Source organism: Colias croceus, chromosome 2 (genome assembly GCF_905220415.1).
Source record: "Colias croceus chromosome 2, ilColCroc2.1".
Taxonomy (NCBI): domain Eukaryota; kingdom Metazoa; phylum Arthropoda; class Insecta; order Lepidoptera; family Pieridae; genus Colias; species Colias croceus.
The window spans coordinates 8,390,827-8,412,589 of record NC_059538.1 but is presented as its reverse complement, the minus strand read 5'-3'; the positions used below and the strand labels follow the sequence as shown (position 1 = coordinate 8,412,589).

At 33.5% G+C, this 21,763-nt stretch overlaps 2 protein-coding genes across 5 annotated transcripts; one reads left to right on the top strand and one right to left on the bottom strand.

Annotated features, from left to right (window-relative positions):
- The first annotated feature begins 69 nt into the window (after positions 1-69).
- LOC123703894 (serine/threonine-protein kinase mig-15) lies at positions 70-17,485 on the top strand. 4 transcript variants are annotated; one of them, XM_045652097.1, is made up of 22 exons: positions 70-354; positions 530-595; positions 1,175-1,382; positions 1,892-2,068; positions 2,592-2,823; positions 3,405-3,533; positions 3,770-3,997; positions 4,306-4,379; positions 4,711-4,795; positions 5,250-5,367; positions 5,732-5,752; positions 5,845-5,941; positions 6,150-6,279; positions 7,532-7,643; positions 8,559-9,503; positions 10,568-10,690; positions 12,035-12,254; positions 14,338-14,558; positions 14,883-15,073; positions 15,846-15,972; positions 16,259-16,393; positions 16,504-17,485. In XM_045652097.1, exons 1-22 carry the CDS (start codon positions 289-291, stop codon positions 16,750-16,752), a joined length of 3,954 nt encoding a protein of 1,317 aa, XP_045508053.1. In that variant the 5' UTR covers positions 70-288; the 3' UTR covers positions 16,753-17,485. The 4 variants fall into 4 exon arrangements, with proteins under 4 accessions (XP_045508053.1, XP_045508045.1, XP_045508060.1 ...); XM_045652089.1 differs by having other exon boundaries at positions 11,846-12,254; XM_045652104.1 differs by lacking the exon at positions 8,559-9,503.
- A 2,486-nt stretch (positions 17,486-19,971) lies between these two features.
- Positions 19,972-20,628, bottom strand: LOC123704201 (p53 and DNA damage-regulated protein 1). Its single transcript, XM_045652516.1, has one exon. The coding sequence runs from the start codon at positions 20,455-20,457 to the stop codon at positions 20,062-20,064; it is 396 nt and encodes a 131-aa protein (XP_045508472.1). The 5' UTR covers positions 20,458-20,628; the 3' UTR covers positions 19,972-20,061.
- Between the last annotated feature and the right edge of the window lie 1,135 nt (positions 20,629-21,763).

Below are 21,763 nucleotides of genomic sequence, written 5' to 3'. Positions count from 1 at the left end.
TTTTATATTTTTAATCTATAGTAGAAGAAAAGTCTGTGATGGTAGAATTTAGAATGTTGTCTGCAAAATCTGGCATCCCTGCCGGGTGTGTGTGCGGCATATAAATTGTGTATCTGTAAATCACTGTAAATTTAATTGTAAACAATGTGTTTTATAAATTATTCAGACGTACAATAATAAATTCCTACAAATCTCTACATCAATGTAATAATCTAAGAGCTTTTGTAAGTTTTACATATTGATGTGAGGATCTCGTGCTTTGTCTTCGTGTGTGACAATATACTCAAAATGGCGCATCAACTGGCACCGTCTGTAAATTGTTCATTAGACGACATTGACCTCAGTGCACTAAAGGTAAATCTAAAAACATATATTCTATTAGCAATCTAACAAACTTCCATTCCAAAGGCCTCTTTGTCTTAACTCGCTTAGAGTGCAATGATCTCACGGGGTGTGAATCATAGGGAAGGTGTATTGGGGAATATAATTAGCTTTTATCTATACATTTCTCGCATATACTTATTTTCAGGATCCTGCTGGTATATTTGAACTGATAGAAGTCGTCGGAAATGGCACGTACGGTCAGGTGTACAAGGTAAGTGCTGCTGTCATAATATAATCATGATTTTATTCAAGTTCATTTTTTAATATTTTATCAAAAATCTTCTTATTGGATTATATTTTGTTCAAGAAACATTCGACTCATTAATGCAAGCTCTTGAAATCGTTTAATCTAATTTAATTATTTACAATTATAACAACTTGACCATTTGAGGACAGTTATTAATGTCAATGAACATAATTAATTTTCATCTGTCTTCTCTAATAAAGTAGTGGCCTACTATTGTTGGATTTATCTCAGGCATTTCAACATTTACATTCAGTTTTCTTATTTTTATAAACAATGATTCCATTATACTTTTGTTATTGTTGTAACATTGCTTTTGAAAACAGTATTGAATCTTTTGAAACATAAATTTTCATTCATATCAAAAATGTAGTTGTGGCAGTCTTATATAAAATAACAATCATCTAACTTTCTCACACCATTCAAGTTACACTCTTGCATAATTATACAAAATGAGAGCAATTTTATTATAATGATGTTCTGAAAGTATGAGAGATGTATGAACATAGACACCAACAATACTGTTTGTTGTATGGAATGTTTTAGGGACGTCACACAAAAACAGGTCAACTTGCTGCCATCAAGGTGATGGATGTGACTCAAGATGAAGAGGAAGAAATAAAGCTTGAGATCAATGTACTCAAAAAGTATTCAAACCATCGCAACATTGCTACGTATTATGGTGCTTTTATTAAAAAGAGTCTGCCTGGTAAAGATGACCAGCTCTGGTTGGTTATGGAATATTGTGGTGCTGGTAAGAATATCATTATGTTATTTAATTATATACTAATTATATTGTTTTATGAGATTAATGAAGTACACTTGGGGAAAGTGAGGTCAATGACCTTTGATACTGATTTACATTATAATGTGCCCTTTCATTACTCTGTTGAGAATATTTTGATAACAGTGTGTTTTAAAATCAAGACCATATTTATGTAAACTTTAACGATGCATCTTTCATTACTATAATGTATGTACTCAAAATCGAGAGAGAGAACCTGCCCACCTAGACAAGTGGGTTTCTGTTAGCGTAAAGTTTGATAGAATAGATTGTGAATGTATGAGATTGACGTAAGCTGTAGATACGTTTACCTACAGCTTACGTCAATCTCATACATTCTTAGTCTATTCTATTGAACTTTACGCTAATAGAAAGCCACTTGTCTAGGGAGGCTGGTAACATTAATTTTAATATAGAAATATTTTCATTATACCAATTTACTTGTTTTCAACACATCTTTAACTTTTGCATCATTTTAGGATCTGTGACTGATTTGGTTAAATCAACTAAAGGACAATCCCTCAAGGAGGAATGGATATCTTATATATGCAGAGAAATCCTTAGAGGTCTCAGCTATTTGCATTCAAACAAAGTAATACATCGTGATATTAAAGGCCAGAATGTTTTATTGACTGACAATGCTGAAGTGAAGCTAGGTATGTTGATTTTTACTTAAGGAAAAATATTTATTTACCAATTACCAATACATCACTACATAGTATAAAACAAAGTCGCTTTCTCTGTCCCTATATCCCTATGTCCCTTTGTATGCTTAAATCTTTAAAACTACGCAATGGATTTTGATGCGGTTTTTTTTAATAGATAGAGTGATTCAAGAGGAAGGTTTTAGACAAAGCGGGCGAAGCCGCGGGCGGGAAGCTAGTAGTTATTATAAAGCGAACTCATCCTCAACATCTGTTTGTCTGTCATGTGCAGAATCTTAAAACATACACCATATTCTTTAAATTCTCTCATCATCAGATAGATATCCCATTCTTTTCCCATTATCCCATTCCCAGAAAGTGTATTTGGTGAAATCATCCTTATTACCATATTTCATTTGGGGTTTTAGAGATTTAAGCATAAAGCTTATTTGTGTTTTATGACTGCACCTGAGCATTGCCTATTATTGCTTACTAGCTAACTTATCATATTAACAATTGAATAATGTTTTCCTAGTGGACTTTGGAGTGTCAGCCCAGTTGGACAGAACAATTGGAAGGAGGAACACCTTCATTGGAACTCCGTACTGGATGGCACCAGAGGTGATTGCGTGCGATGAGAACCCAGAGGCGACTTACGACAATCGATCTGACCTCTGGTCTCTCGGTATCACTGCCCTCGAGATGGCAGAGAGTCAACCGCCTCTATGTGATTTACATCCTATGAGAGCTCTGTTTCTTATTCCAAGGTAAGAGATTAGGTACAATAATCTTACTAGATTTTTCAAATTATTAGAGAGTTGTTGTTATTGCTACTATTCTTTAATGGGATGTACATTTCAAACCTTTATATTTAAAATGTATATTTTAAAATATTAACAAATCTTTGAACACAAAGTTATGTGTAATTTCATAAAAAATATTAATAATTGTATATTCTTTTTACAATTATTATTAAAAAAAATACTACTTCATTTTGATAAGAATAAATACCGGATTGTGATTTGTGATCCATATCCCAGTACATTACAATGTAATTTTTCTGTTTATTTATATTTCTATATCTTATCTTACACATTATATGTAATGTACAATATTTTATTTGTTTTGAATATGAGATTATGTTTACTTGTTATGAATTTATTGTGAATTTATGCATCATCTTATAGGCATGCCTTTTATAATAACCTTATTTTGTGTTGGGTAGTTGCCATAGAATAATAATTATAATTGCTATTTTGCCATTCAACCATTTAGAAAGGCGAACTAAATAGTATAAGAAATAAATAATTTATTATAATTTAAACACAATGTATTTATTTTTTTACAGAAATTCTCCTCCTCGCTTAAAGTCCAAGAAGTGGGCAAAGAAATTTCATAGTTTCATTGAAACTGTACTTGTGAAGGATTATCATCAAAGGCCTTACACTGAGCAACTGCTAAAACATCCATTCATAAGGTAAACCTTTTATCTCATTATAGTAAAGGACATTTATTATTTTCAATTGGTTTAAAATTAAGTATAAAAAATATGGAAAGTGAAATGTGTTTTATTCTTTCATTTTTGTTTTAAATAAAATTTATAAATATTATTACATTGAAATACTTAGTTGATATTAATGCATTGTTAAAAGATCAAACAACATACATTTATAACATTTTAGTATAAAAATTTAATTTTATGCCTACTTACAGAGATCAACCCACTGAGCGGCAAGTGAGGATACAATTGAAGGATCACATAGACAGATGCAAAAAACGCAAGCAAGAGAACTCGGTGCGTGAAGACTATAAGTACTCCGGTTCGGAGGGTGAAGAGGAAGACAATGCGATTGCGGGCGAACCATCGTCCATTGTGCATAACGCACCGCACCAAGGAGGGGACACTCTACGCAGGAATTTCCAACAGATACAAGAAGGAAGGTTAGTACTAATGTCGATATTATGTTTATTTGTCTGTCGCTTGCCGCTTGCAATACTAAATCTTAATAGCAATGTATAAAGAAGTTAAATAAATATGTTTTAAATATTGAATGAAAAAAAATGCATTAGTTCTATGTGGCAGTGATGTCCTATTTCATTGTGGTGTTCCGAAACAAGAAATTTTTATTTAGATTGCCGCAAATGATTTTAAAATCCATGTCCATTATAGCGTATTAACAGTAATATAAAAGATATACTAACATTTGATAAAAAAAGTGTGTTAAATAATGCTTTATCATGAAATATAGAGCTGCGGAAGCGCAACAACCCCAACCGCCGCCTAAACGCAACAGCAAACGCGAGGAGCGAGAGGAGATTCCAGGTAAATTGGCATTTGCTTGCTAGATTCATAAATATTATATTACACACCTTATATTAATATTATTATGGTTCTTATTAGGTATTTATGCATTATCTTTATGAATATGCACCTTATAGGAACTAAAATAAATGATTACTTTGTCAATACACAACAGATATAAGAAAGTCCTAATCAATATTTTTTTACTATTTCTGCAATATTGTTTTTCTTAAATAAGGATTTTATTTCGTACTTTTCTACAATGAATTCCTGATAGAAACATATAAACAAATACATTATATACAAGGTATTGTTATTTAAATTCCGTTAACATAAATGTTGTTGCATATAGAACCTGGTCCGCCAGCAAGACCATCCATTCCACAAAGACTGATTGTAGTGCCAGACCCACAGGCACAACAGCCTAACAGATATAGGTAATTATTACATTTTGTAAACAAAAACTTACATTATTTTAAGTTAAGTATATTAAGGTACAGAATTGTTTCATAATTAGATATTAGGTACCCAGATTTTGTATAACAATGCATAAGTCTTACTTACATTACTCACGCATCTTTCTTAGAATGGTTAATATTATATGTTTTCTTTATTTAATTTTTAGTCTTTATTCGGTCCGCCCCGGCTTCGCCCGTGGTACATATTTCGCAATAAAAAGTAGCCTATGTCCTTTCTCGGGTATCAAAATATCTCTATACCAAATTTCATGCAAATTGGTTCAGTAGTTTAGGCGTGATTGAGTAACAGACAGACAGACAGAGTTACTTTCGCATTTATAATATTATAGTATGGATTATTTTGTTGCTCAGGTAACTCTTTAATAAAATAAGCGTCTAAATATAAATATACTTTGAATACATTAAATTTCAGGCCTCTTCCCCCAACGCCGAAATCATCTGGTTCGTCGAACAGCTCTGGCTCTAACAACGGCACGCCGCCCGCCAGCGGCCCCCTGCCGCCGCAGCGATCTAACAAGTTTATTCCTATGGTATGTGCACTATATTATGTAAAAATTTGATTAATGAATTTAAAAATATTTTTAAAATAATCTGCATTGAGATTACAGCTATTTGCAATAACCTGCATATAAGTATATTAAGGAATATTTGGAATAGAATAGAAAATTCAGAGAGAACATAATATCAATACTTCTATCTTGAAATTTATTACATTAATTTGGAAGAATTAATGCGTGACGGTGGAATAAGAAGCTATAAACGAAAATTGGTGCAATATTATATAAAATCTTTCTGATATTTTAAAATGTATGTTTTATGTTATTTTATTGCTTGTATTTTTGTTTTCATGTCACGCTGTTTTTCTTTGCACGGTTGATTTAACTTCGAACGCAGGTTCCGCCAAGAAGGCCAGAGGTGTGTTTTGGTTTCGTTTTTTATTTAATTTTATAAAAATTTAAATTATTCAAAATTGTTAGTTAGATTATTCACTTAAAACATATTTTTAGGATTTGGACAAACTTGCTGCTCAGCTGAATGAACTTGGAGTGGTTTCTGGAAACGAACCTCCGAATCGACCGCCCAGAGCACCAACGAATGGACAAGGTATTTCAAAAGTATTACCTATTTAACATAATTTACGCATCGATTTTTTCAAGATATAATGTATATTGTGTATTACGTAATTATTGACAAATTAACCTTTTTTATGAGGTAGATTAAATTTTCAAATTCAAGTTCGATTTCTTTCGGCGATTTTTTCCATTATAATTAAGTAACTAAATAAATTGTTATTTCATAATAATGTTTCAAGGTCCGCCCGTGGAGCGAAATCCTCCAGAACCAACGTTCGAGGACTCGGACAGCGACTCCGACGCCGACGAGGGCGGCGGCCGGGTGAGGAACGACGGCACTCTGCTGGCCAGCGATCCGCCCAAGCCCCTGTGAGTGAGATTTTTATAATAAAAATAAATTTATGTCTATCAATAACAGACTGTAGTTGTTGCCGGTGACTTTGGTATTCGAAGTTATTTCTGTGCTCTAACTTGTAGTATAAATTTTATGCTGATTTTGAATAAGTCCAATTTAATCATGTGATGTCTAAAAATTTTGAATTTATATCAACATTTGTTTCATATCAATTTACATCTCAACTAATGACATTTTTCCATTTCTTTTTTTATTTTATTTTGCATTTTACATTTATTTTTCCCCTTATCACCTTTATTTTTTTTTATCATCGCATTTGCACATTTTATTCTCCCAACCCCATACAATTCATCTTCATACTTATTCCATGAATCCTATGTACTCTCATATTCTTCCACTTAAATAACTATTCATATTTCATTATCATGTATTTTGATAAATTCTATGTGTCTTCTATCAAACTTTATTTTCCACTTTCATTAAAATTTTGATCCATCAACATGAATCCCTTTTCAAATCTTTATTACTATTGTAATTTAAATTTCCATTAATACACTTCATCATTTCTCACGAATCATTACTTTAATTCTCCTCTTTTATGAATGCTATTTTCTATCCAATTACAATTCGCAACCGTGTATCCTCTACCTGGACGTCCCATTTTAACAAACTATCTCGTTAAACTCCCTATCCCATCTATACTAATTTTCCTTTGTAAAACTCTATACCGTTACCTTTTATACAAAACCTTGCTATTCCACCACTCCACTACCTTTTGTATAAAACCTTGCGGCCAAATTCCACGGCTCCCTATACCTCGTACACAAACCCGTGTCCCTACCGCTCCCTACCTCGTTTACACACCCGTGTCCCTACCGCTCCCTACCTCGTTTACACACCCGTGTCCCTACCGCTCCCTACCTCGTTTACAAACCCGTGTCCCTACCTCGTTTACAAACCCGTGTCCCTACCGCTCCCTACCTCGTTTACAAACCCGTGTCCCTACCGCTCCCTACCTCGTTTACAAACCCGTGTCCCTACCGCTCCCTACCTCGCTTACAAACCCGTGTCCCTACCGCTCCTTACCTCATTTACAAACCCGTGTCCCTACCGCTCCCTACCTCGTTTACAAACCCGTGTCCCTACCGCTCCCTACCTCGTTTACAAACCCGTGTCCCTACCGCTCCCTACCCCGTTTACAAACCCGTGTCCCGTGCACGCGCCCGTTATTCGTTTGCGGCTTGTCAGCCCCGAGTTCTGCTATAGGCCGGGCCTGTCGGCGGTGTCGGAGGACGGCGCGGCGGGCCCGCCCACGCGCCCGCTGCCGCCCACGCCGGACGACGACGATCCGCACGCCGACCGCACGCTCGTCAAGCGGGTGAGTTTTGTCAATGTATGCTGTTATGTATGGAGGTGGATGTGATTGGATATGCTAAAATGTTATTTCTAAAAAAAAAATTTTTTTTTGAAGCATTTAAATGCTATAAAATTCGATTTGGTAAAGTTGGAAAGTAATAAAATGTAAATGGTGTCTACTTGCAAAAAAAAAGACGTTTAGTTACCGAGTTAACTAGTGGTGGGTTTTGTGGGGAAACTTGATCAATTAATGTATGTACCTATTTTTTTATTATAATATCAGTATTCTCACTTTATCTTAAATCTATTTTTTAACGAAATATAATATTCAATGCTATATTGTCAATCATATCCGCAAAACATGGTATAATCGTGCTTGAGATTTTAAGAGAAATTTGTTTGAAGGCACATTTTTAAACAATTATATTTTTTGTTTAATCATTCATTTAAAAAAATCCAATTTAAAACATAATGTATGGTATATGCTCATTATTTATTGCATTCAAATTATATACACTCCATTATATTGTTTGAGCATTTTGTCATCTTCATTAGGACCCTCATAAACAACACTGTGATAATAAAACTATATTTCATGCCCTTTTAAAGTGTTTATTTATCAGAAATGTAACATTAATTGTTGATGTCTAGGGGTAAAATGTTTAAATACACAAGAGTTTTTATTGTTGTTCTGCTCTTTACAATGTCATTAAGGTTGAGTACATGTTAAAGTGAGCATTTAATGTTTGTGATAAAAATTTAGCATGTCCTCGGCTTCCAACATTTTATCCGCCTTTGGCTCTATAGTTTGGTGAGGTTAATGCATTAATCTGTTAATTTTCACGCCAAAATAAGATAGTGAGCGATCATATCTATTGTTTATAACAATTTTATTTATATGTGGCTTTTATACTAAACATGTTTTGAATAACATCAGAGGGAGAACACAGAGAACGATAAGAGGCAATCGGACGTCGACGAGGCGGTATTGCTGAAAGACTGGGACTTTGCAAGATTTTTCCCTTCGAAAAATTCTGAAGCCAAAGAGGAGAAACAAGACGCTAGTAAGGAGACTGAGCAAAAGCGCGCCCAACTCCAACGTCAATCCAGAATTGAAATGGAGGATGCATGGGTCAAATATAAAGCAATCGCGACTCCGCCTTCTCGCCACAAACAACTTTTCCAAAAACCCGAAAAATCCACACAAGAAAAGCTGTCGGATATATTGAAATATAAAAAAGAACAAGAATCAGAAGTTAGCTCTCCGAATCGATTTTTCAGAGGGTTCCGGCGAGAGAATTCAGACTTCTTTCCTCTGTCTAGTACACGGCATTCAGCCATATACTTTCCTAAGCATGAAAGTCCAATTGGTGTTAATAAACAAAGGTCTAGCGGAATTTTCAATCATTCAAGAAAACAAAGCAATAAACCACAATCCTCTGGTGAGCCTATACTGACAGATTTTATAAAAATGAATGACAGTTTAAAGTTTTCACAAAACGCAGCCAAAAGAAACGATAAAAGAACCCCAGATAGAAAAGTGCCGGGTAACAATCCCATTGATGCTCTGAAGAACGTCGCCGAATTAATTCGGCAAGACAGTGAAAATAACGGTATCAGTCGCCAGAGCAGCGTGAACAGTGATTCTCCGGCGACTAGCATCTGTTTCACCAGTGGGGCTTCCTTTGAGAGAACTGGAACTTTAGATCTAACTGCTAATACGTTGGAGAATAAACCAGCCCCCAATATACCCGACAGCTGCAATATAATGAAACCTCGCAGAGAAAAGACAGAATCCGATATCGTTTTCCGAAGGAATTGTAATCGGCACACAGAGGTTTTGTCAAGTTGTGGGCAGGAAGCGGTAAACGCACAGGAACAGGTAATTGCTCACTGCTCGGGATAGTTTGATTAATATTTTTATACTTACTTACGTTTTGGTATGAGGGTTACATTAATCTTTGTATATCTAACAACTGTATACTAACCTGAGTAACTTGCAATGCTATTATACGTATATCAAGCTATGTTTGACTCTGTAGCTATGGGTGGTGGTTGAGGCAAATATGGGGATTGTCCAGTTTTCATACGTAATTAATGATATCATCAGTAATAACATTGTAATATGTTTCTTATGAATAGATTGTACAGTAGATAATTATTTATTTCTAGTCCTTGCTCATAAGTCTTGTATTTTGGCGTGATATTTTATATGATACTTATAGTATTGTAAGCATCTGTATTATGTAGAGTTTACAGTACAATTTTGCAAATGGTGTATATACAAATGTAGAAACATTTATATAAATATTAGCTCGGTAGTTGACATTAACCTAACCACTGTTAACAAAGCACTCTATTAATAAACTAACAATTTCTACCATCTGTGCGCGGATACCGTCTTCCTGCCGAGAAATGCGATGTGTCCTGAGTGATGAAATTACAAAATTTGTGCCATTAAAACGATATTTAACTTAACTTGGGAATGATCGCCTAACGAAATGTCACAGAAGCTGGAAAGAAACATTATACATCAGATTTGTGAATGTGTTCCACTTGCATGTTTTGCTACTGTTTGTGTTTGTCTCGCTATGCCGCTATTGATTCAACGTTAAAACATTAATGCACAGTTTATAGCTCGATTTTATCGCCATTATTTTAGATGTAACTTTTACATTATTAATCATTTTATACCGTTTTTATATTATTTTAATCATAAAGATATTTCTCCAATTCCAAAAATAATGTAAGAAATCTCGATATTTTACACAAATATTTTTTTATGCACAATTGACTTTTTAAAAATTATAATCACTACATTTAAAAGGTGTACTTTTTGAAACTTTTGTATTGTATCTATTTACATTTTTAACCATATTGAAACCATTCATATAACTCTACTATTTGTTTGAGAATAATAGAGTTATAAGTGGATATCCCTCCCAGGGTCGCTCGGGTGGAAATAATGAGGGAAGTGGGTCCCGCACGAGTTCCGTACTACCCGACCTCTTGAGCCAGGCTGGACAACCCACAACACCGCCGAGACATGACAAATCCACCAGCGAAGAGGTAAATAACAGCCCAAATACTCCCCCTATATTTATAATGTCCCATACATTGAGCCTCCTCATAAAATATATCAAATATCATCATGGGTTAAATATGTTATACATTTACATCTAGTAATCAGAAGCATTTTAAAATACATATAGTATATTTACGCAATTTTGCCAATATATTCATTCATACCGTGCTTATTGTGATAAATATTCAAGGTGTAACCGGCCGCGTTACCCATTTAACATTCCCACGGGGCTCCCAACTTTATGGGCTATTTAACTGTTCTTTTTTATTAAGATTCTAAAACGTGCCTAAGAATACTCCTAATTTTATTTATGCTTAGATTAAGATCATGTTTGGGGCCCCAAGTATATTCGCAAATTGCCGCGCTGAGCTTATAGTATATAGTATTAATGTAATAATGGTTGTCAATCATGCAAACACACATCGGAGCCACGGTCCGCGACCGGTTTGCAGACACCCGATACCACCGCGTAAGTACGAAACGTATCGCAAACAAGACATGCTTCAATTCAAGCGTATATAGAATGTTGTTTGTTTATATACTCCCATTTCTTCTCTATTTATGCATACTCATAGATTTGCTTACATGTAATCGACTTGACTAAACAGCTTTCAGGTAGATAATCGGGAGAGGTTTTATGGATAATACGATATGTTGTAAAGATTTACCGTTCATGGTACTTTTAATCTTGTAAATGTAACTGGCAATGAAGTAAAAAAAAGTTAAAAACTAGAGTCAACATTTCAAAATAAAATTACTCTACTGTCGAGTTCCCAAATGTTAAAAAATAAATTACTTAAACCCGAATAAATAATAACCATTTTTCAATACCTCTTAATCATACTGTCTCATGAACATTATTACACTTCATATTTACACATGCAAAATCATTGCCTGCTACAATATTATACTCAACATCCACATTCAATTAAACATGCGTCACCATAAAATGTAGATACTGGCCATGTCGCAAATAACTTTCCGACCATACTTGAGATGTTGACTAATAAACGGGCGGTGGATTTATAATGAACTAACAATTCACAAAACAGATCGATAAAAAACATACAATCAAATGTGTTTTATTTCTTGATTTACAATCGCTACAAACGAATTGACATTGTATATTTCTTTTCCAGTACAGGCAGGCCATAGCGGGAGGTACGCCCGCCCCCGCCCCGCACCACCACCACCACCCCCTCCCCTCGTCCGTCCAGTCGACGCCGTCCAAGTCGTTCGTGGTGCAGGGCGGGTCGCCCCACCCCCTGCAGCACTCGCCGTCGAACTCGTCGGTGGGGTCGCAGCAACAGTTTCTGCCCTTGCAACAGAAGCAGCGCTCGTTCCTCACGTTCGGGTTCGGCGCGGGCTCGACGGGCAGCGGCACGGGCGGCTCGGGCAACACGGGCGGCTCGGGCAACGCGTCGCGCCGCGAGAGCCACGTCAACGTGAACGTGACGCCCACCGGACACGACATCTCGTCCGACACGCCCGAGATCAGGAAGTACAAGAAGCGGTTCAACTCGGAGATCCTGTGTGCTGCGCTATGGGGTCAGATTTTGTTTCTATATCAATACATATTATAATACAACTAGCTTACCGCCCGCGGCTTCGCCCGTTTTCTCTAAAACGATTTGAGATTTAAACTATCCTATCTCTCAAGTTGGATCGAACATTCATGGTGTGTGAATTTTATTTTAATCGGTTAAGTGGTTTAGGAGTACATTGAGGACAAACATTGTGACACGAGATTTATATATACAGTGGTGGACGTTTAATTAGAAACACGTAACAGGATGAAGTAGTCATCAAATTTATTTACTTTTGTGTATTAACGTATTAGAGATTAAGCATTATTTCATATGTAATAGAACACCCGTTTATCTAGTTTTATAAGAAATTGCTTAATTTTAATCAAACGTTAGCTTAAATTAATAAAATTAAACAACTTTAAGTGAAGTCTGATTTCCGAGTATTTTCAGTCTGGACAACAAATTAGAAACAGCATGGTTCGAGTGTTCCAAAGTCAAAACCTGTTGAAATGCCGCCAATATTTTTTTCTTCTACAAATATTTGCACCGTTTTTTAAACATTCCATCTAAAAGTTTCTGAAAATTAATTTGCTTTGCAGTATAAATGGGTAAAAGTAAGATTTGTGACCCATCAACAAGAAAAATAATTTTAAGTTTACATTTTGACAAAAACTGGAGTTACAGGAAAATTGCAAATCATTTAGAGTGTTCGATAAAAAGATATTCAATGCTACAGTTTATTTAAAAGAGCATGGTACTTCTGATTAAGTGCCTAAAAAGCTCGACCATGAAAAACCACTGCACGCGAGCATAGGCAAATAATTCTTTTTGCAAAAATGGATCCATTTAAAGGTTCCAATTGTATTAGAAAATATGTTTTTGCAAACGTGTTAAAATCTCATACAATCTAAGCCACGATGTTGTAAAGCCGTTGTTGTCTATAAAGATTATAACAGTCTAAAAACAACCCCATACGTGCCCATACTATAATGTTTCCTCCGCCATGCTGAACTGTTTATTTATTATCTAAGGCATGGTTAACTGAACGACGCGCGTATCCTTTGCCATCAGAATTGATTAAATTAATTTTAGTTTCATCCCAAAATAAAACTTTTTCACTGGCGGACTGTCCACTAGCAATATTTCTTAGTAAATGAAAATCGTTGTTCCCTGTACTGCCTAGTAAGAAGCTGTACTTTCCTGGCGTCTCTCCCAAAAAATTTTGCCTCGACTTACTGCCTGCGAACCGATCTCATCGACACATTGCGAGGTTCGTCTTCGGAAAAAACTAATTTTATTATAGAATTTGAACTTTTAAATGGATCCATCTTTGCAAAAAGAATTATTTGCCTATGCTCGCGTGCAGTGCTTTTTCATGGTCGAGCTTTTTAGGCACTTAATCAGAAGTACCATGCTCTTTTAAATAAACTGTAGCATTGAATATCTTTTTATCGAACACTCTAAATGATTTGCAATTTTCCTGTAACTCCAGTTTTTGTCAAAATGTAAACTTAAAATTATTTTTCTTGTTGATGGGTCACAAATCTTACTTTTACCCATTTATACTGCAAAGCAAATTAATTTTCAGAAACTTTTAGATGGAATGTTTAAAAAACGGTGCAAATATTTGTAGAAGAAAAAAATATTGGCGGCATTTCAACAGGTTTTGACTTTGGAACACTCGAACCATGCTGTTTCTAATTTGTTGTCCAGACTGAAAATACTCGGAAATCAGACTTCACTTAAAGTTGTTTAATTTTATTAATATAAGCTAACGTTTGATTAAAATTAAGCAATTTCTTATAAAACTAGATAAACGGGTGTTCTATTACATATGAAATTATGCTTAATCTCTAATACGTTAATACACAAAAGTAAATAAATTTGATGACTACTTCATCCTGTTACGTGTTTCTAATTAAACGTCCACCACTGTATGTATTAGATTAACAATACACTGAGATATACAAGGCGATCATAAAGAAGTGTCATTTACAAAGTAACCAACTTGGTAGTGAAAAAACAAACAGACAACAACAATTTAATTTGTATTACCAAATATTTATTTTTAACACAAGATTAATTTATCGTAATTTTCACAGGAGTAAACCTACTTATTGGTACCGAAAATGGTCTCATGTTACTGGATCGTTCTGGACAAGGCAAAGTGTATCAGTTAATCTCTCGACGCCGCTTCCAACAAATGGAAGTGCTAGAAGGTCAAAATATCTTAGTAACGGTGTCTGGGAAGAAGAATCGCGTCAGAGTGTACTATTTAAGTTGGCTGAAGTCTAAAATTCTACGCACAGACGGACTCAGCGACGTGAGTATATTTTATTTAAAGATTGAATAATGGATTACAAATTGAAAAAAATGTGTTCGTACTAAGGTCGGTATAACAACTGAACTTGCTGATAAAATCACTATACGGTTATTTTTCACTTTTTGACGTAAATTTTCATACATTGTTTGTACTTTTAAATGACAATGTTGTTAAACAGAAGATAATATCCAGAACTTGTGAAACTGTCTTTAAATGAGCTATGCTAATTAGCTAGCCTTTGTTTTTCGTATTGTAACCTTTATCATTTATAAAAAAAAAATATCGAAAAAAAACTTTGTCAAATATAATTTATTTTCAACACAGCAAGTGGAAAGGAGGAACGGCTGGATCAACGTCGGTGAACTCCAAGGCGCAGTGCACTTCCGTATCGTGAAGTACGAGCGCATCAAGTTCCTTGTGATCGCTCTCAAGGACTCCATCGAGATATACGCGTGGGCGCCCAAACCGTATCACAAGTTTATGGCATTTAAAAGCTTTGGTGATTTACAACACAGGTAAAAATTGTTTAGTAGCTAATTTGCAAGTTATTATAAACTTGAGTAATCCAGTAGTGTCTTAACTACCTTTTTATACATACATCTTTCACCGTACAACTAAGAGTATAGAAAGAAATAATGAATGATAAAGATGAAGCTAAATGCAAAACTAAAATTACAAATAGCAAATTCAAATTCAAATTATATTTATTTGCAAGAATGTAGTTACAAATTATAGATGTTTTCATTACAATATTATGTGGCTAATACATTCTACCCATTTATTGGGTGTGCAAATATTAAAAAAGAAAGTTGATTAGTTTAATTATTTAAATGTACACACAATTCAATTTTCACAATTACGCGAACGCACTACGATTTACACGATTATATCACTACACACTTCACTTATCACACACAATTCAGTTTACACTACTTCAAAGTCATAAATTCTTCAATGTCATAAAATTGTTTTACCATTAACCAGCACATAAGTAATATAGATTTTTTCCTAAATTTATGTAATGCAAGTAGTTCCAATCACTATCACTACATAGTATAAAACAAAGTCGCTTTCTCTGTCCCTTTGTATGCTTAAATTTTTAAAACTACGCAACGGATTTTGATGCGGTTTTTTTTAATAGATAGTGATTCAAGAGGAAGGTTTTAGTATATAATTTATTAGGTTTTAGACAAAGCGGGCAAAGCCGCGGGCGGTAAGCTAGTGAGAACATAAATATAAAAGTTCTATTTCCACATAAGTAAATACCATGTTTGTATTATGTTTTAGGCCTTTGTTAGTGGACTTAACAATAGAAGAAGGCACCAGACTGAAAGTAATTTATGGATCTGCTGATGGGTTCCATGCTGTTGATCTCGATACTGCCAGTGTATATGATATTTATATTCCAAAACATGTAAGTATACACGATTTAATAACAATAAGTGGAATTTCTAAAGTAAAGTAAAGTAAACAACAATAAATAAATAATAACAAGTTTAATATATTGTGTCCCGTATTTCATAAAATCAAATTCCTTGTATTTTTATATGCATAATTCAAAATGCATAATAGATTTCCTTCTTAAAGTAATAATTGAATAACTGTAATGCCTTTTTTATATTACAAATTAGAATTAGAATTGTATATCACATTTTCACAGCAGAGTGAAGAGGTGAAATGTTTCCTTTTGTTACTTTCAGACCCAGGGAGCTATAGTTCCACATTGCATTGTTCCACTGCCCAATTCCAATGGTGGACAGCTCTTGCTATGCTATGATAATGAAGGCGTCTATGTGAACACATATGGAAGAGTTAGCAAGAACATTGTACTTCAGGTAATGTTTTCTTTTTTTTATTATGTTTTAGGAAGACCTTGAGAAAACACAACATTGGCCTTTGAGAAAACATAAAGACTATAAGTAAACTTACCTCTTCTTTTTTTCAGTGGGGAGAAATGCCAACGTCTGTAGCCTACATTGGCACAGGACAGATAATGGGGTGGGGCAACAAAGCTATAGAAATACGCTCCGTCGAAAGCGGCCATCTTGACGGCGTGTTCATGCACAAAAAAGCCCAACGACTTAAATTTTTATGTGAGCGTAATGACAAAGTATTCTTTTCGTCCGCAAAAGGCGGTTCTTCCTGCCAAATATATTTCATGACGCTCAACAAGCCAGGGATGGCCAATTGGTAGTGAAACGACGTATAGGCGAAGGACGCCTAGGATCTGTGATGTAGCACTAGGCCCTCATTGACACACAATATCGATCACAATGTTATTGAAAGATTTTCGGCTAAAAAGCAGCTTGAAGAATGAGTATTACCGGTTTAAAATGTGCTCAAAAGACAATCCACAAAATATAAAAATTAATTGGAGGACCTTCTTCATATTATGTGGCATTTTGTACTGAATAATGTAATTTCAATACAAGCTACTAAGATATATATTATATTATTAAGCAATAACCTATAGAATAAAGTTTTGATATTGACAATTATTGTTAAGTAAGTTAATAATGCTTAGATTTTACGTTGCAAATGTTTATTTCTGAAAGAGAATGTAATACAAATCAGACTAGATAATCACATTATGCCATAATATATTGTTTATTTAGCTAATTTGGTGATGATTATTTCATTGGTTATATCATTATTTACTTGTTCAAATAACAATGCCATTTTTAATAATTAAAAAATGATTGACACAATCGTAAAAATATACTCGTAGGTGATGTAAATTATCATTTTAAGGATACTCCTTTATAAATTGGCACTTAGTCAAGTCACTGTATATGGTAATTATCACACCAAACTGCAATAATTTTAATCATGGATGAATCCAAAATTTGGTACTATTTATTATTTATTTGTTATGTACTATATTATTTACATGTATAAAGATGTAACTGTGCATATTGAAAATTATATATTTGATGACTTTTTTATTTGAAATTACCTTAGCCCAATAAAACACAAAATATTATAAATATCTTTTATTTTAACATTTATTCTTAGTATCACATTTTTTATAGCTAGATCACAAATTCACTCACTCATTCAAAAATATAAAACAAATGAAAAATCCAAACATAACCCACTGTTCCTTCCCTGGAGGAGATTTATAATTATATATAAATCTTGCATAATTTCCCCACTAAAAAAAGGATTACTGGAATCTAAGTGCTATGTCACTGAAAGCTTCTGAAATTAAGTTGGAAGTTACTGGTCCATCCAACAAGCCCTTGCCCAACTATTTGGAATTCATATTATATTGGCACAACAGATACCTTGAAAAAGCCTTGAAAGATCAAGAAACCATAAATGAAGAACAGAGGAAATAGCTAAGCAATCACGGAAGAATTGAAATTCACATCTTGGTTGAATGAATCAAAACTTTACCTAGTGCTAAAACAAACACGCAAGGTTACGGTTACATGTTACAAGTGTTACGTTATGTATGTCTGCATCCTGAACTAATAAGAATGCAAAAAAGGATATTTTGTTGAAAAGCAATATATTGTGGAAACATTGAAATAATTATAGATCAAGTGAAAGAGTTGTTTATCACTCATGTGAAATCTGAAACTTTCAAATTTAGTTTATTTTTGGATTCTGAAAAGGTTAAATATTTATTGAACATCCTCATCTTTTGATTTTTTTATCGGAAACTGAGAATACAGGATAGAATACTACACAAGAGACACTTAGACCTATTTAGTCGCACATTGAGTACCTAGCACACCCATCTTTTCACACTGCGATTCATCGGACGAAAAAATAATATCACACAAGAGACACTTGTGAATTAGACCCATTTAATCGCACATTGAGTAGCACACCCATCTCAGAAAAAAGACAATTGGCAAGGTCTGAATCAAACTGAAAATTCATTTCGATTATTTTATTTAAAAAAAGAATCGTATTTTGTGAGTCAAAATTTTTGTATAATGGTCATTTTTCGCTCTTCATCGTGTTTTACACCAAGAATTGCCGGAGCTGTCTAGAATAAACTGCATGATGCGAATTATTCCATTCATTCCTCTCTGTTCACTGATTGCACGGAAAGAGAAGAAGCACTAATGTAATGCATCCGTGGAGAACTTTTTTAAAAATGTTAAAATTAAAAAAAAACTGCTGTCAAAGCTGGGCAATTCGTAGATAAACAGTGGCAAGCAATTTCAACTCAGTAAACGATTAGATTTACCGATACCGAAAGTTGCGGAAGCGACGTGTTATATAATATGAGCCGGACAAGACATGCAATCAGAGGAAGCATAGAATCGTGACAAGTCGAAACATCAAAGAAGCTCCAAGGATTTCTTACCAAGAAGGAAAAAGGTTACCGCCAAGTCGAAAGCTCTGCTCTGATATTTCATAATAACGGTACAATAAAAAATATTTAAATATTATCCAAACTGCCCTCGTGAATATACCGTCGCTCTAACCTAGAGCCTCAATGACGATTCAATTTTCAAATTGTACAGAGAAGATTACAATACTTTGTAGTTTTAACAACAGAGCATGGTCTTTGAACTTTACCAGTGTATGTACATTAATTTTACACTAGAACATACAGAAACAGCTTAAGTTATCTGTGAAATTGTCCAAAATTTTATAAAATTCCACTGATAATTTTGATCAGAACATTTACCTGATCTCATGAAGAGAAAGAGAAAAAACAAGGGTATCTTAAAACCCATCTATTTTTTCCGTGCCATGTTCAGAAATCTCATTGTTGAGGAAAGGGAAATGGAAAAGCGATAGTTTTGAATTCACATGTGACCTATGTAGGAAATGGATAATGGAAGATCGATATGTAGTAGAATAATTAAAAATATTTTATATATACTTATGTACAGACTGAATTTATTTTACGTTTTTTTTTTTTTTGGATAATAATTATTTTCATTTGAATTGCCTTGCCAAAAGGTATGTATTTTTTTTTTAATTAAATAAAATAATAATAATTCATATATTTGATATAAATATGCCTTTTCTTTTTTTCATTAAAAATTAATTTTACTGGTAGTTATATGTCCTGGAATATTCCAAGCCCAAATGAAAAAAACGAACTGATATCACCCTTTCAAAATCAAAAATAAACTAAGTTTGAAAGTTTCAGATTTATAAAACAATTGGGAACATGATGCGTATCTTAAAATAACTAAAATTATTTTTATGACCTGTAGGTAAATAATGACAAACAATTTCCAATTTGGTAAACATGAAAAACTTAATTTCGCTTAGAGATATCTCAATCTGAAATTATATTTTGTCTACTGTCTCCTAACCTAAGGGTCACAATAAATAAGATAAATTAGTTTTACCCAATCTTTTTGAAGTTTCTTTCAATTACCTACTAAAAATTGTAAACTAGGTTAAAATTTAGTAATTGAAATACAAAACACAACTCTGGTATTTTAGTAATTTCTTCAATATCCCAATCAGCATTTTCTGTAGATAGCATATCATAAAATTTAGTGGTTCCATTCAATGCATTGCATTAGTACTTTATAAGTCCTGCTCTTGAAAAGGCTTCTGTTTCTTTATTGGACATTGGCACTAACATTAAGCCTGGTACAGGTGGCTGCATCTCCAAATCCCTTAAATCATTAACTTTAACTTTAAGATTACTACGCAGCTTATTTATATCTATGTTAAGTTGCTTCTGATCAGCTTCCAACAATGCTTTGGTAGCTTCAATGTTATGTTTAACAAGTACTGAACCAACAGTAACCCAGCACTGCTTTTGATTTGTCTTAGTGAGATCTCTTAATGCTTCACGATTCTGATTTCTTCTCTTATCCAATAACACTATTTCACGTCTGTCGCTTAAAATTTCATCCGCCAACTTTTCTACCGACACTAAATACTTTAGTGATTTAGCCTGGTCATCCATGTTGGGACGGTATTTATTTTTCTTTGTTTAACATAAGTATTTTATTTGTAGTTTAAATATGCTTATGACACTGTTAATTTATTATTGGACGTTGAATATATTTTCAAATTAATATATCAAGATAAAAAATCAAGATTAAACCTATCAAAAGTGAGTAAAATCACAGAGTAAAACAAAGAGTATAATGTATAATAGGGCATAGAGAGCCCTCTTGAAGCATATGAAGGCCAACCTATTTGACTTTGACTGGCGACAATGAGCCCTCTGGATTTTGGGGTTAGAACTAATTCCATATACCTACATACATATATACGTTAATATACATAGGTAGTAGGTATATTTTTTTTATCACTACTCTTCTATAAATAACGACGCAATTTAATTTGAATAATCATTTCAGGCAAAAATAATATGTGCCTGGAATAAATGCTCACATATTATATTTGCGTCGTTATTGAAATAGGAGAGCGATATTGTTTCAGAGAATACCTACAACTGATTTATTATCATTTATTTTCAACATTTTAGAAATAAGACTAAGATCTAAATGATTACAAAATGGATGGTTTTTAAAGATTTAGGTGATTTAAAAAAAAACTTTTCAGTTGTAATAATTACAAGATAATTAGCTTATATAATTAGTATTTATATTAGTTTCATTATATGAATATAAATACGGAGTCTTTAAAAATGAGATATTTGGAAGTGCTAAATAGGTATAATTCAGTCAAATTTCTTAAAACAAATTGAAGTACTTACTAAGGATAATGAAGAAAACGACAATAAAAGAAATTAGTTCTTTATTTTTTAAATGCTTTCACATATTGTAATATTACATATTTTTAAGTACTTATCTAAAACAAAACTGTCCGTGCACATAATTTTCAGTAAAACGTTTTGAAAGCCTGAACGTAGGGCTCGATTCAACGCACTTTCACCACACTTTCACGAGAACTATAAACTTCACACGATTATCAACAAAATGAACTAATTAAGTAATTTTAACGTAAATAAACTTCACCGTTCACGTATAGTCGCCGCCATTTTATGACAGAATTATCAAATACAAATTACAAAAAAAAAGTTAGTCAATGTTACCAATTAATAAATCATATTTAACACTTTTCATGTAAATTAAATAAGACGTTTTCAGTATTTTATTTAGTTAGACGCACTATTTTTTTATGTAAAATATTTTCCTGAATAATTATAGTTCTAGATAAGATAGGTACTGAATTAAAAATCTGAGATTATTGTTCTAATTCATTTAAACTTTGAATAAAGAAAGGTTTTCATTTGCCTTATT

What these genes read in the sequence shown, in the direction of transcription:
- LOC123703894 (XM_045652089.1), top strand. Translation starts at nt 289, where the DNA reads ATGGCGCATCAACTGGCACCGTCTGTAAATTGTTCATTAGACGACATT. An exon ending in TTCCGCCAAGAAGGCCAGAG is followed by an intron (nt 5,753 to 5,844) that starts GTGTGTTTTGGT and finishes ACATATTTTTAG; the next exon opens with GATTTGGACAAACTTGCTGC. An exon ending in ACAAATCCACCAGCGAAGAG is followed by an intron (nt 10,691 to 11,845) that starts GTAAATAACAGC and finishes TTTCTTTTCCAG; the next exon opens with TACAGGCAGGCCATAGCGGG.
- LOC123704201 (XM_045652516.1), bottom strand. Translation starts at nt 20,457, where the DNA reads ATGGATGACCAGGCTAAATCACTAAAGTATTTAGTGTCGGTAGAAAAG.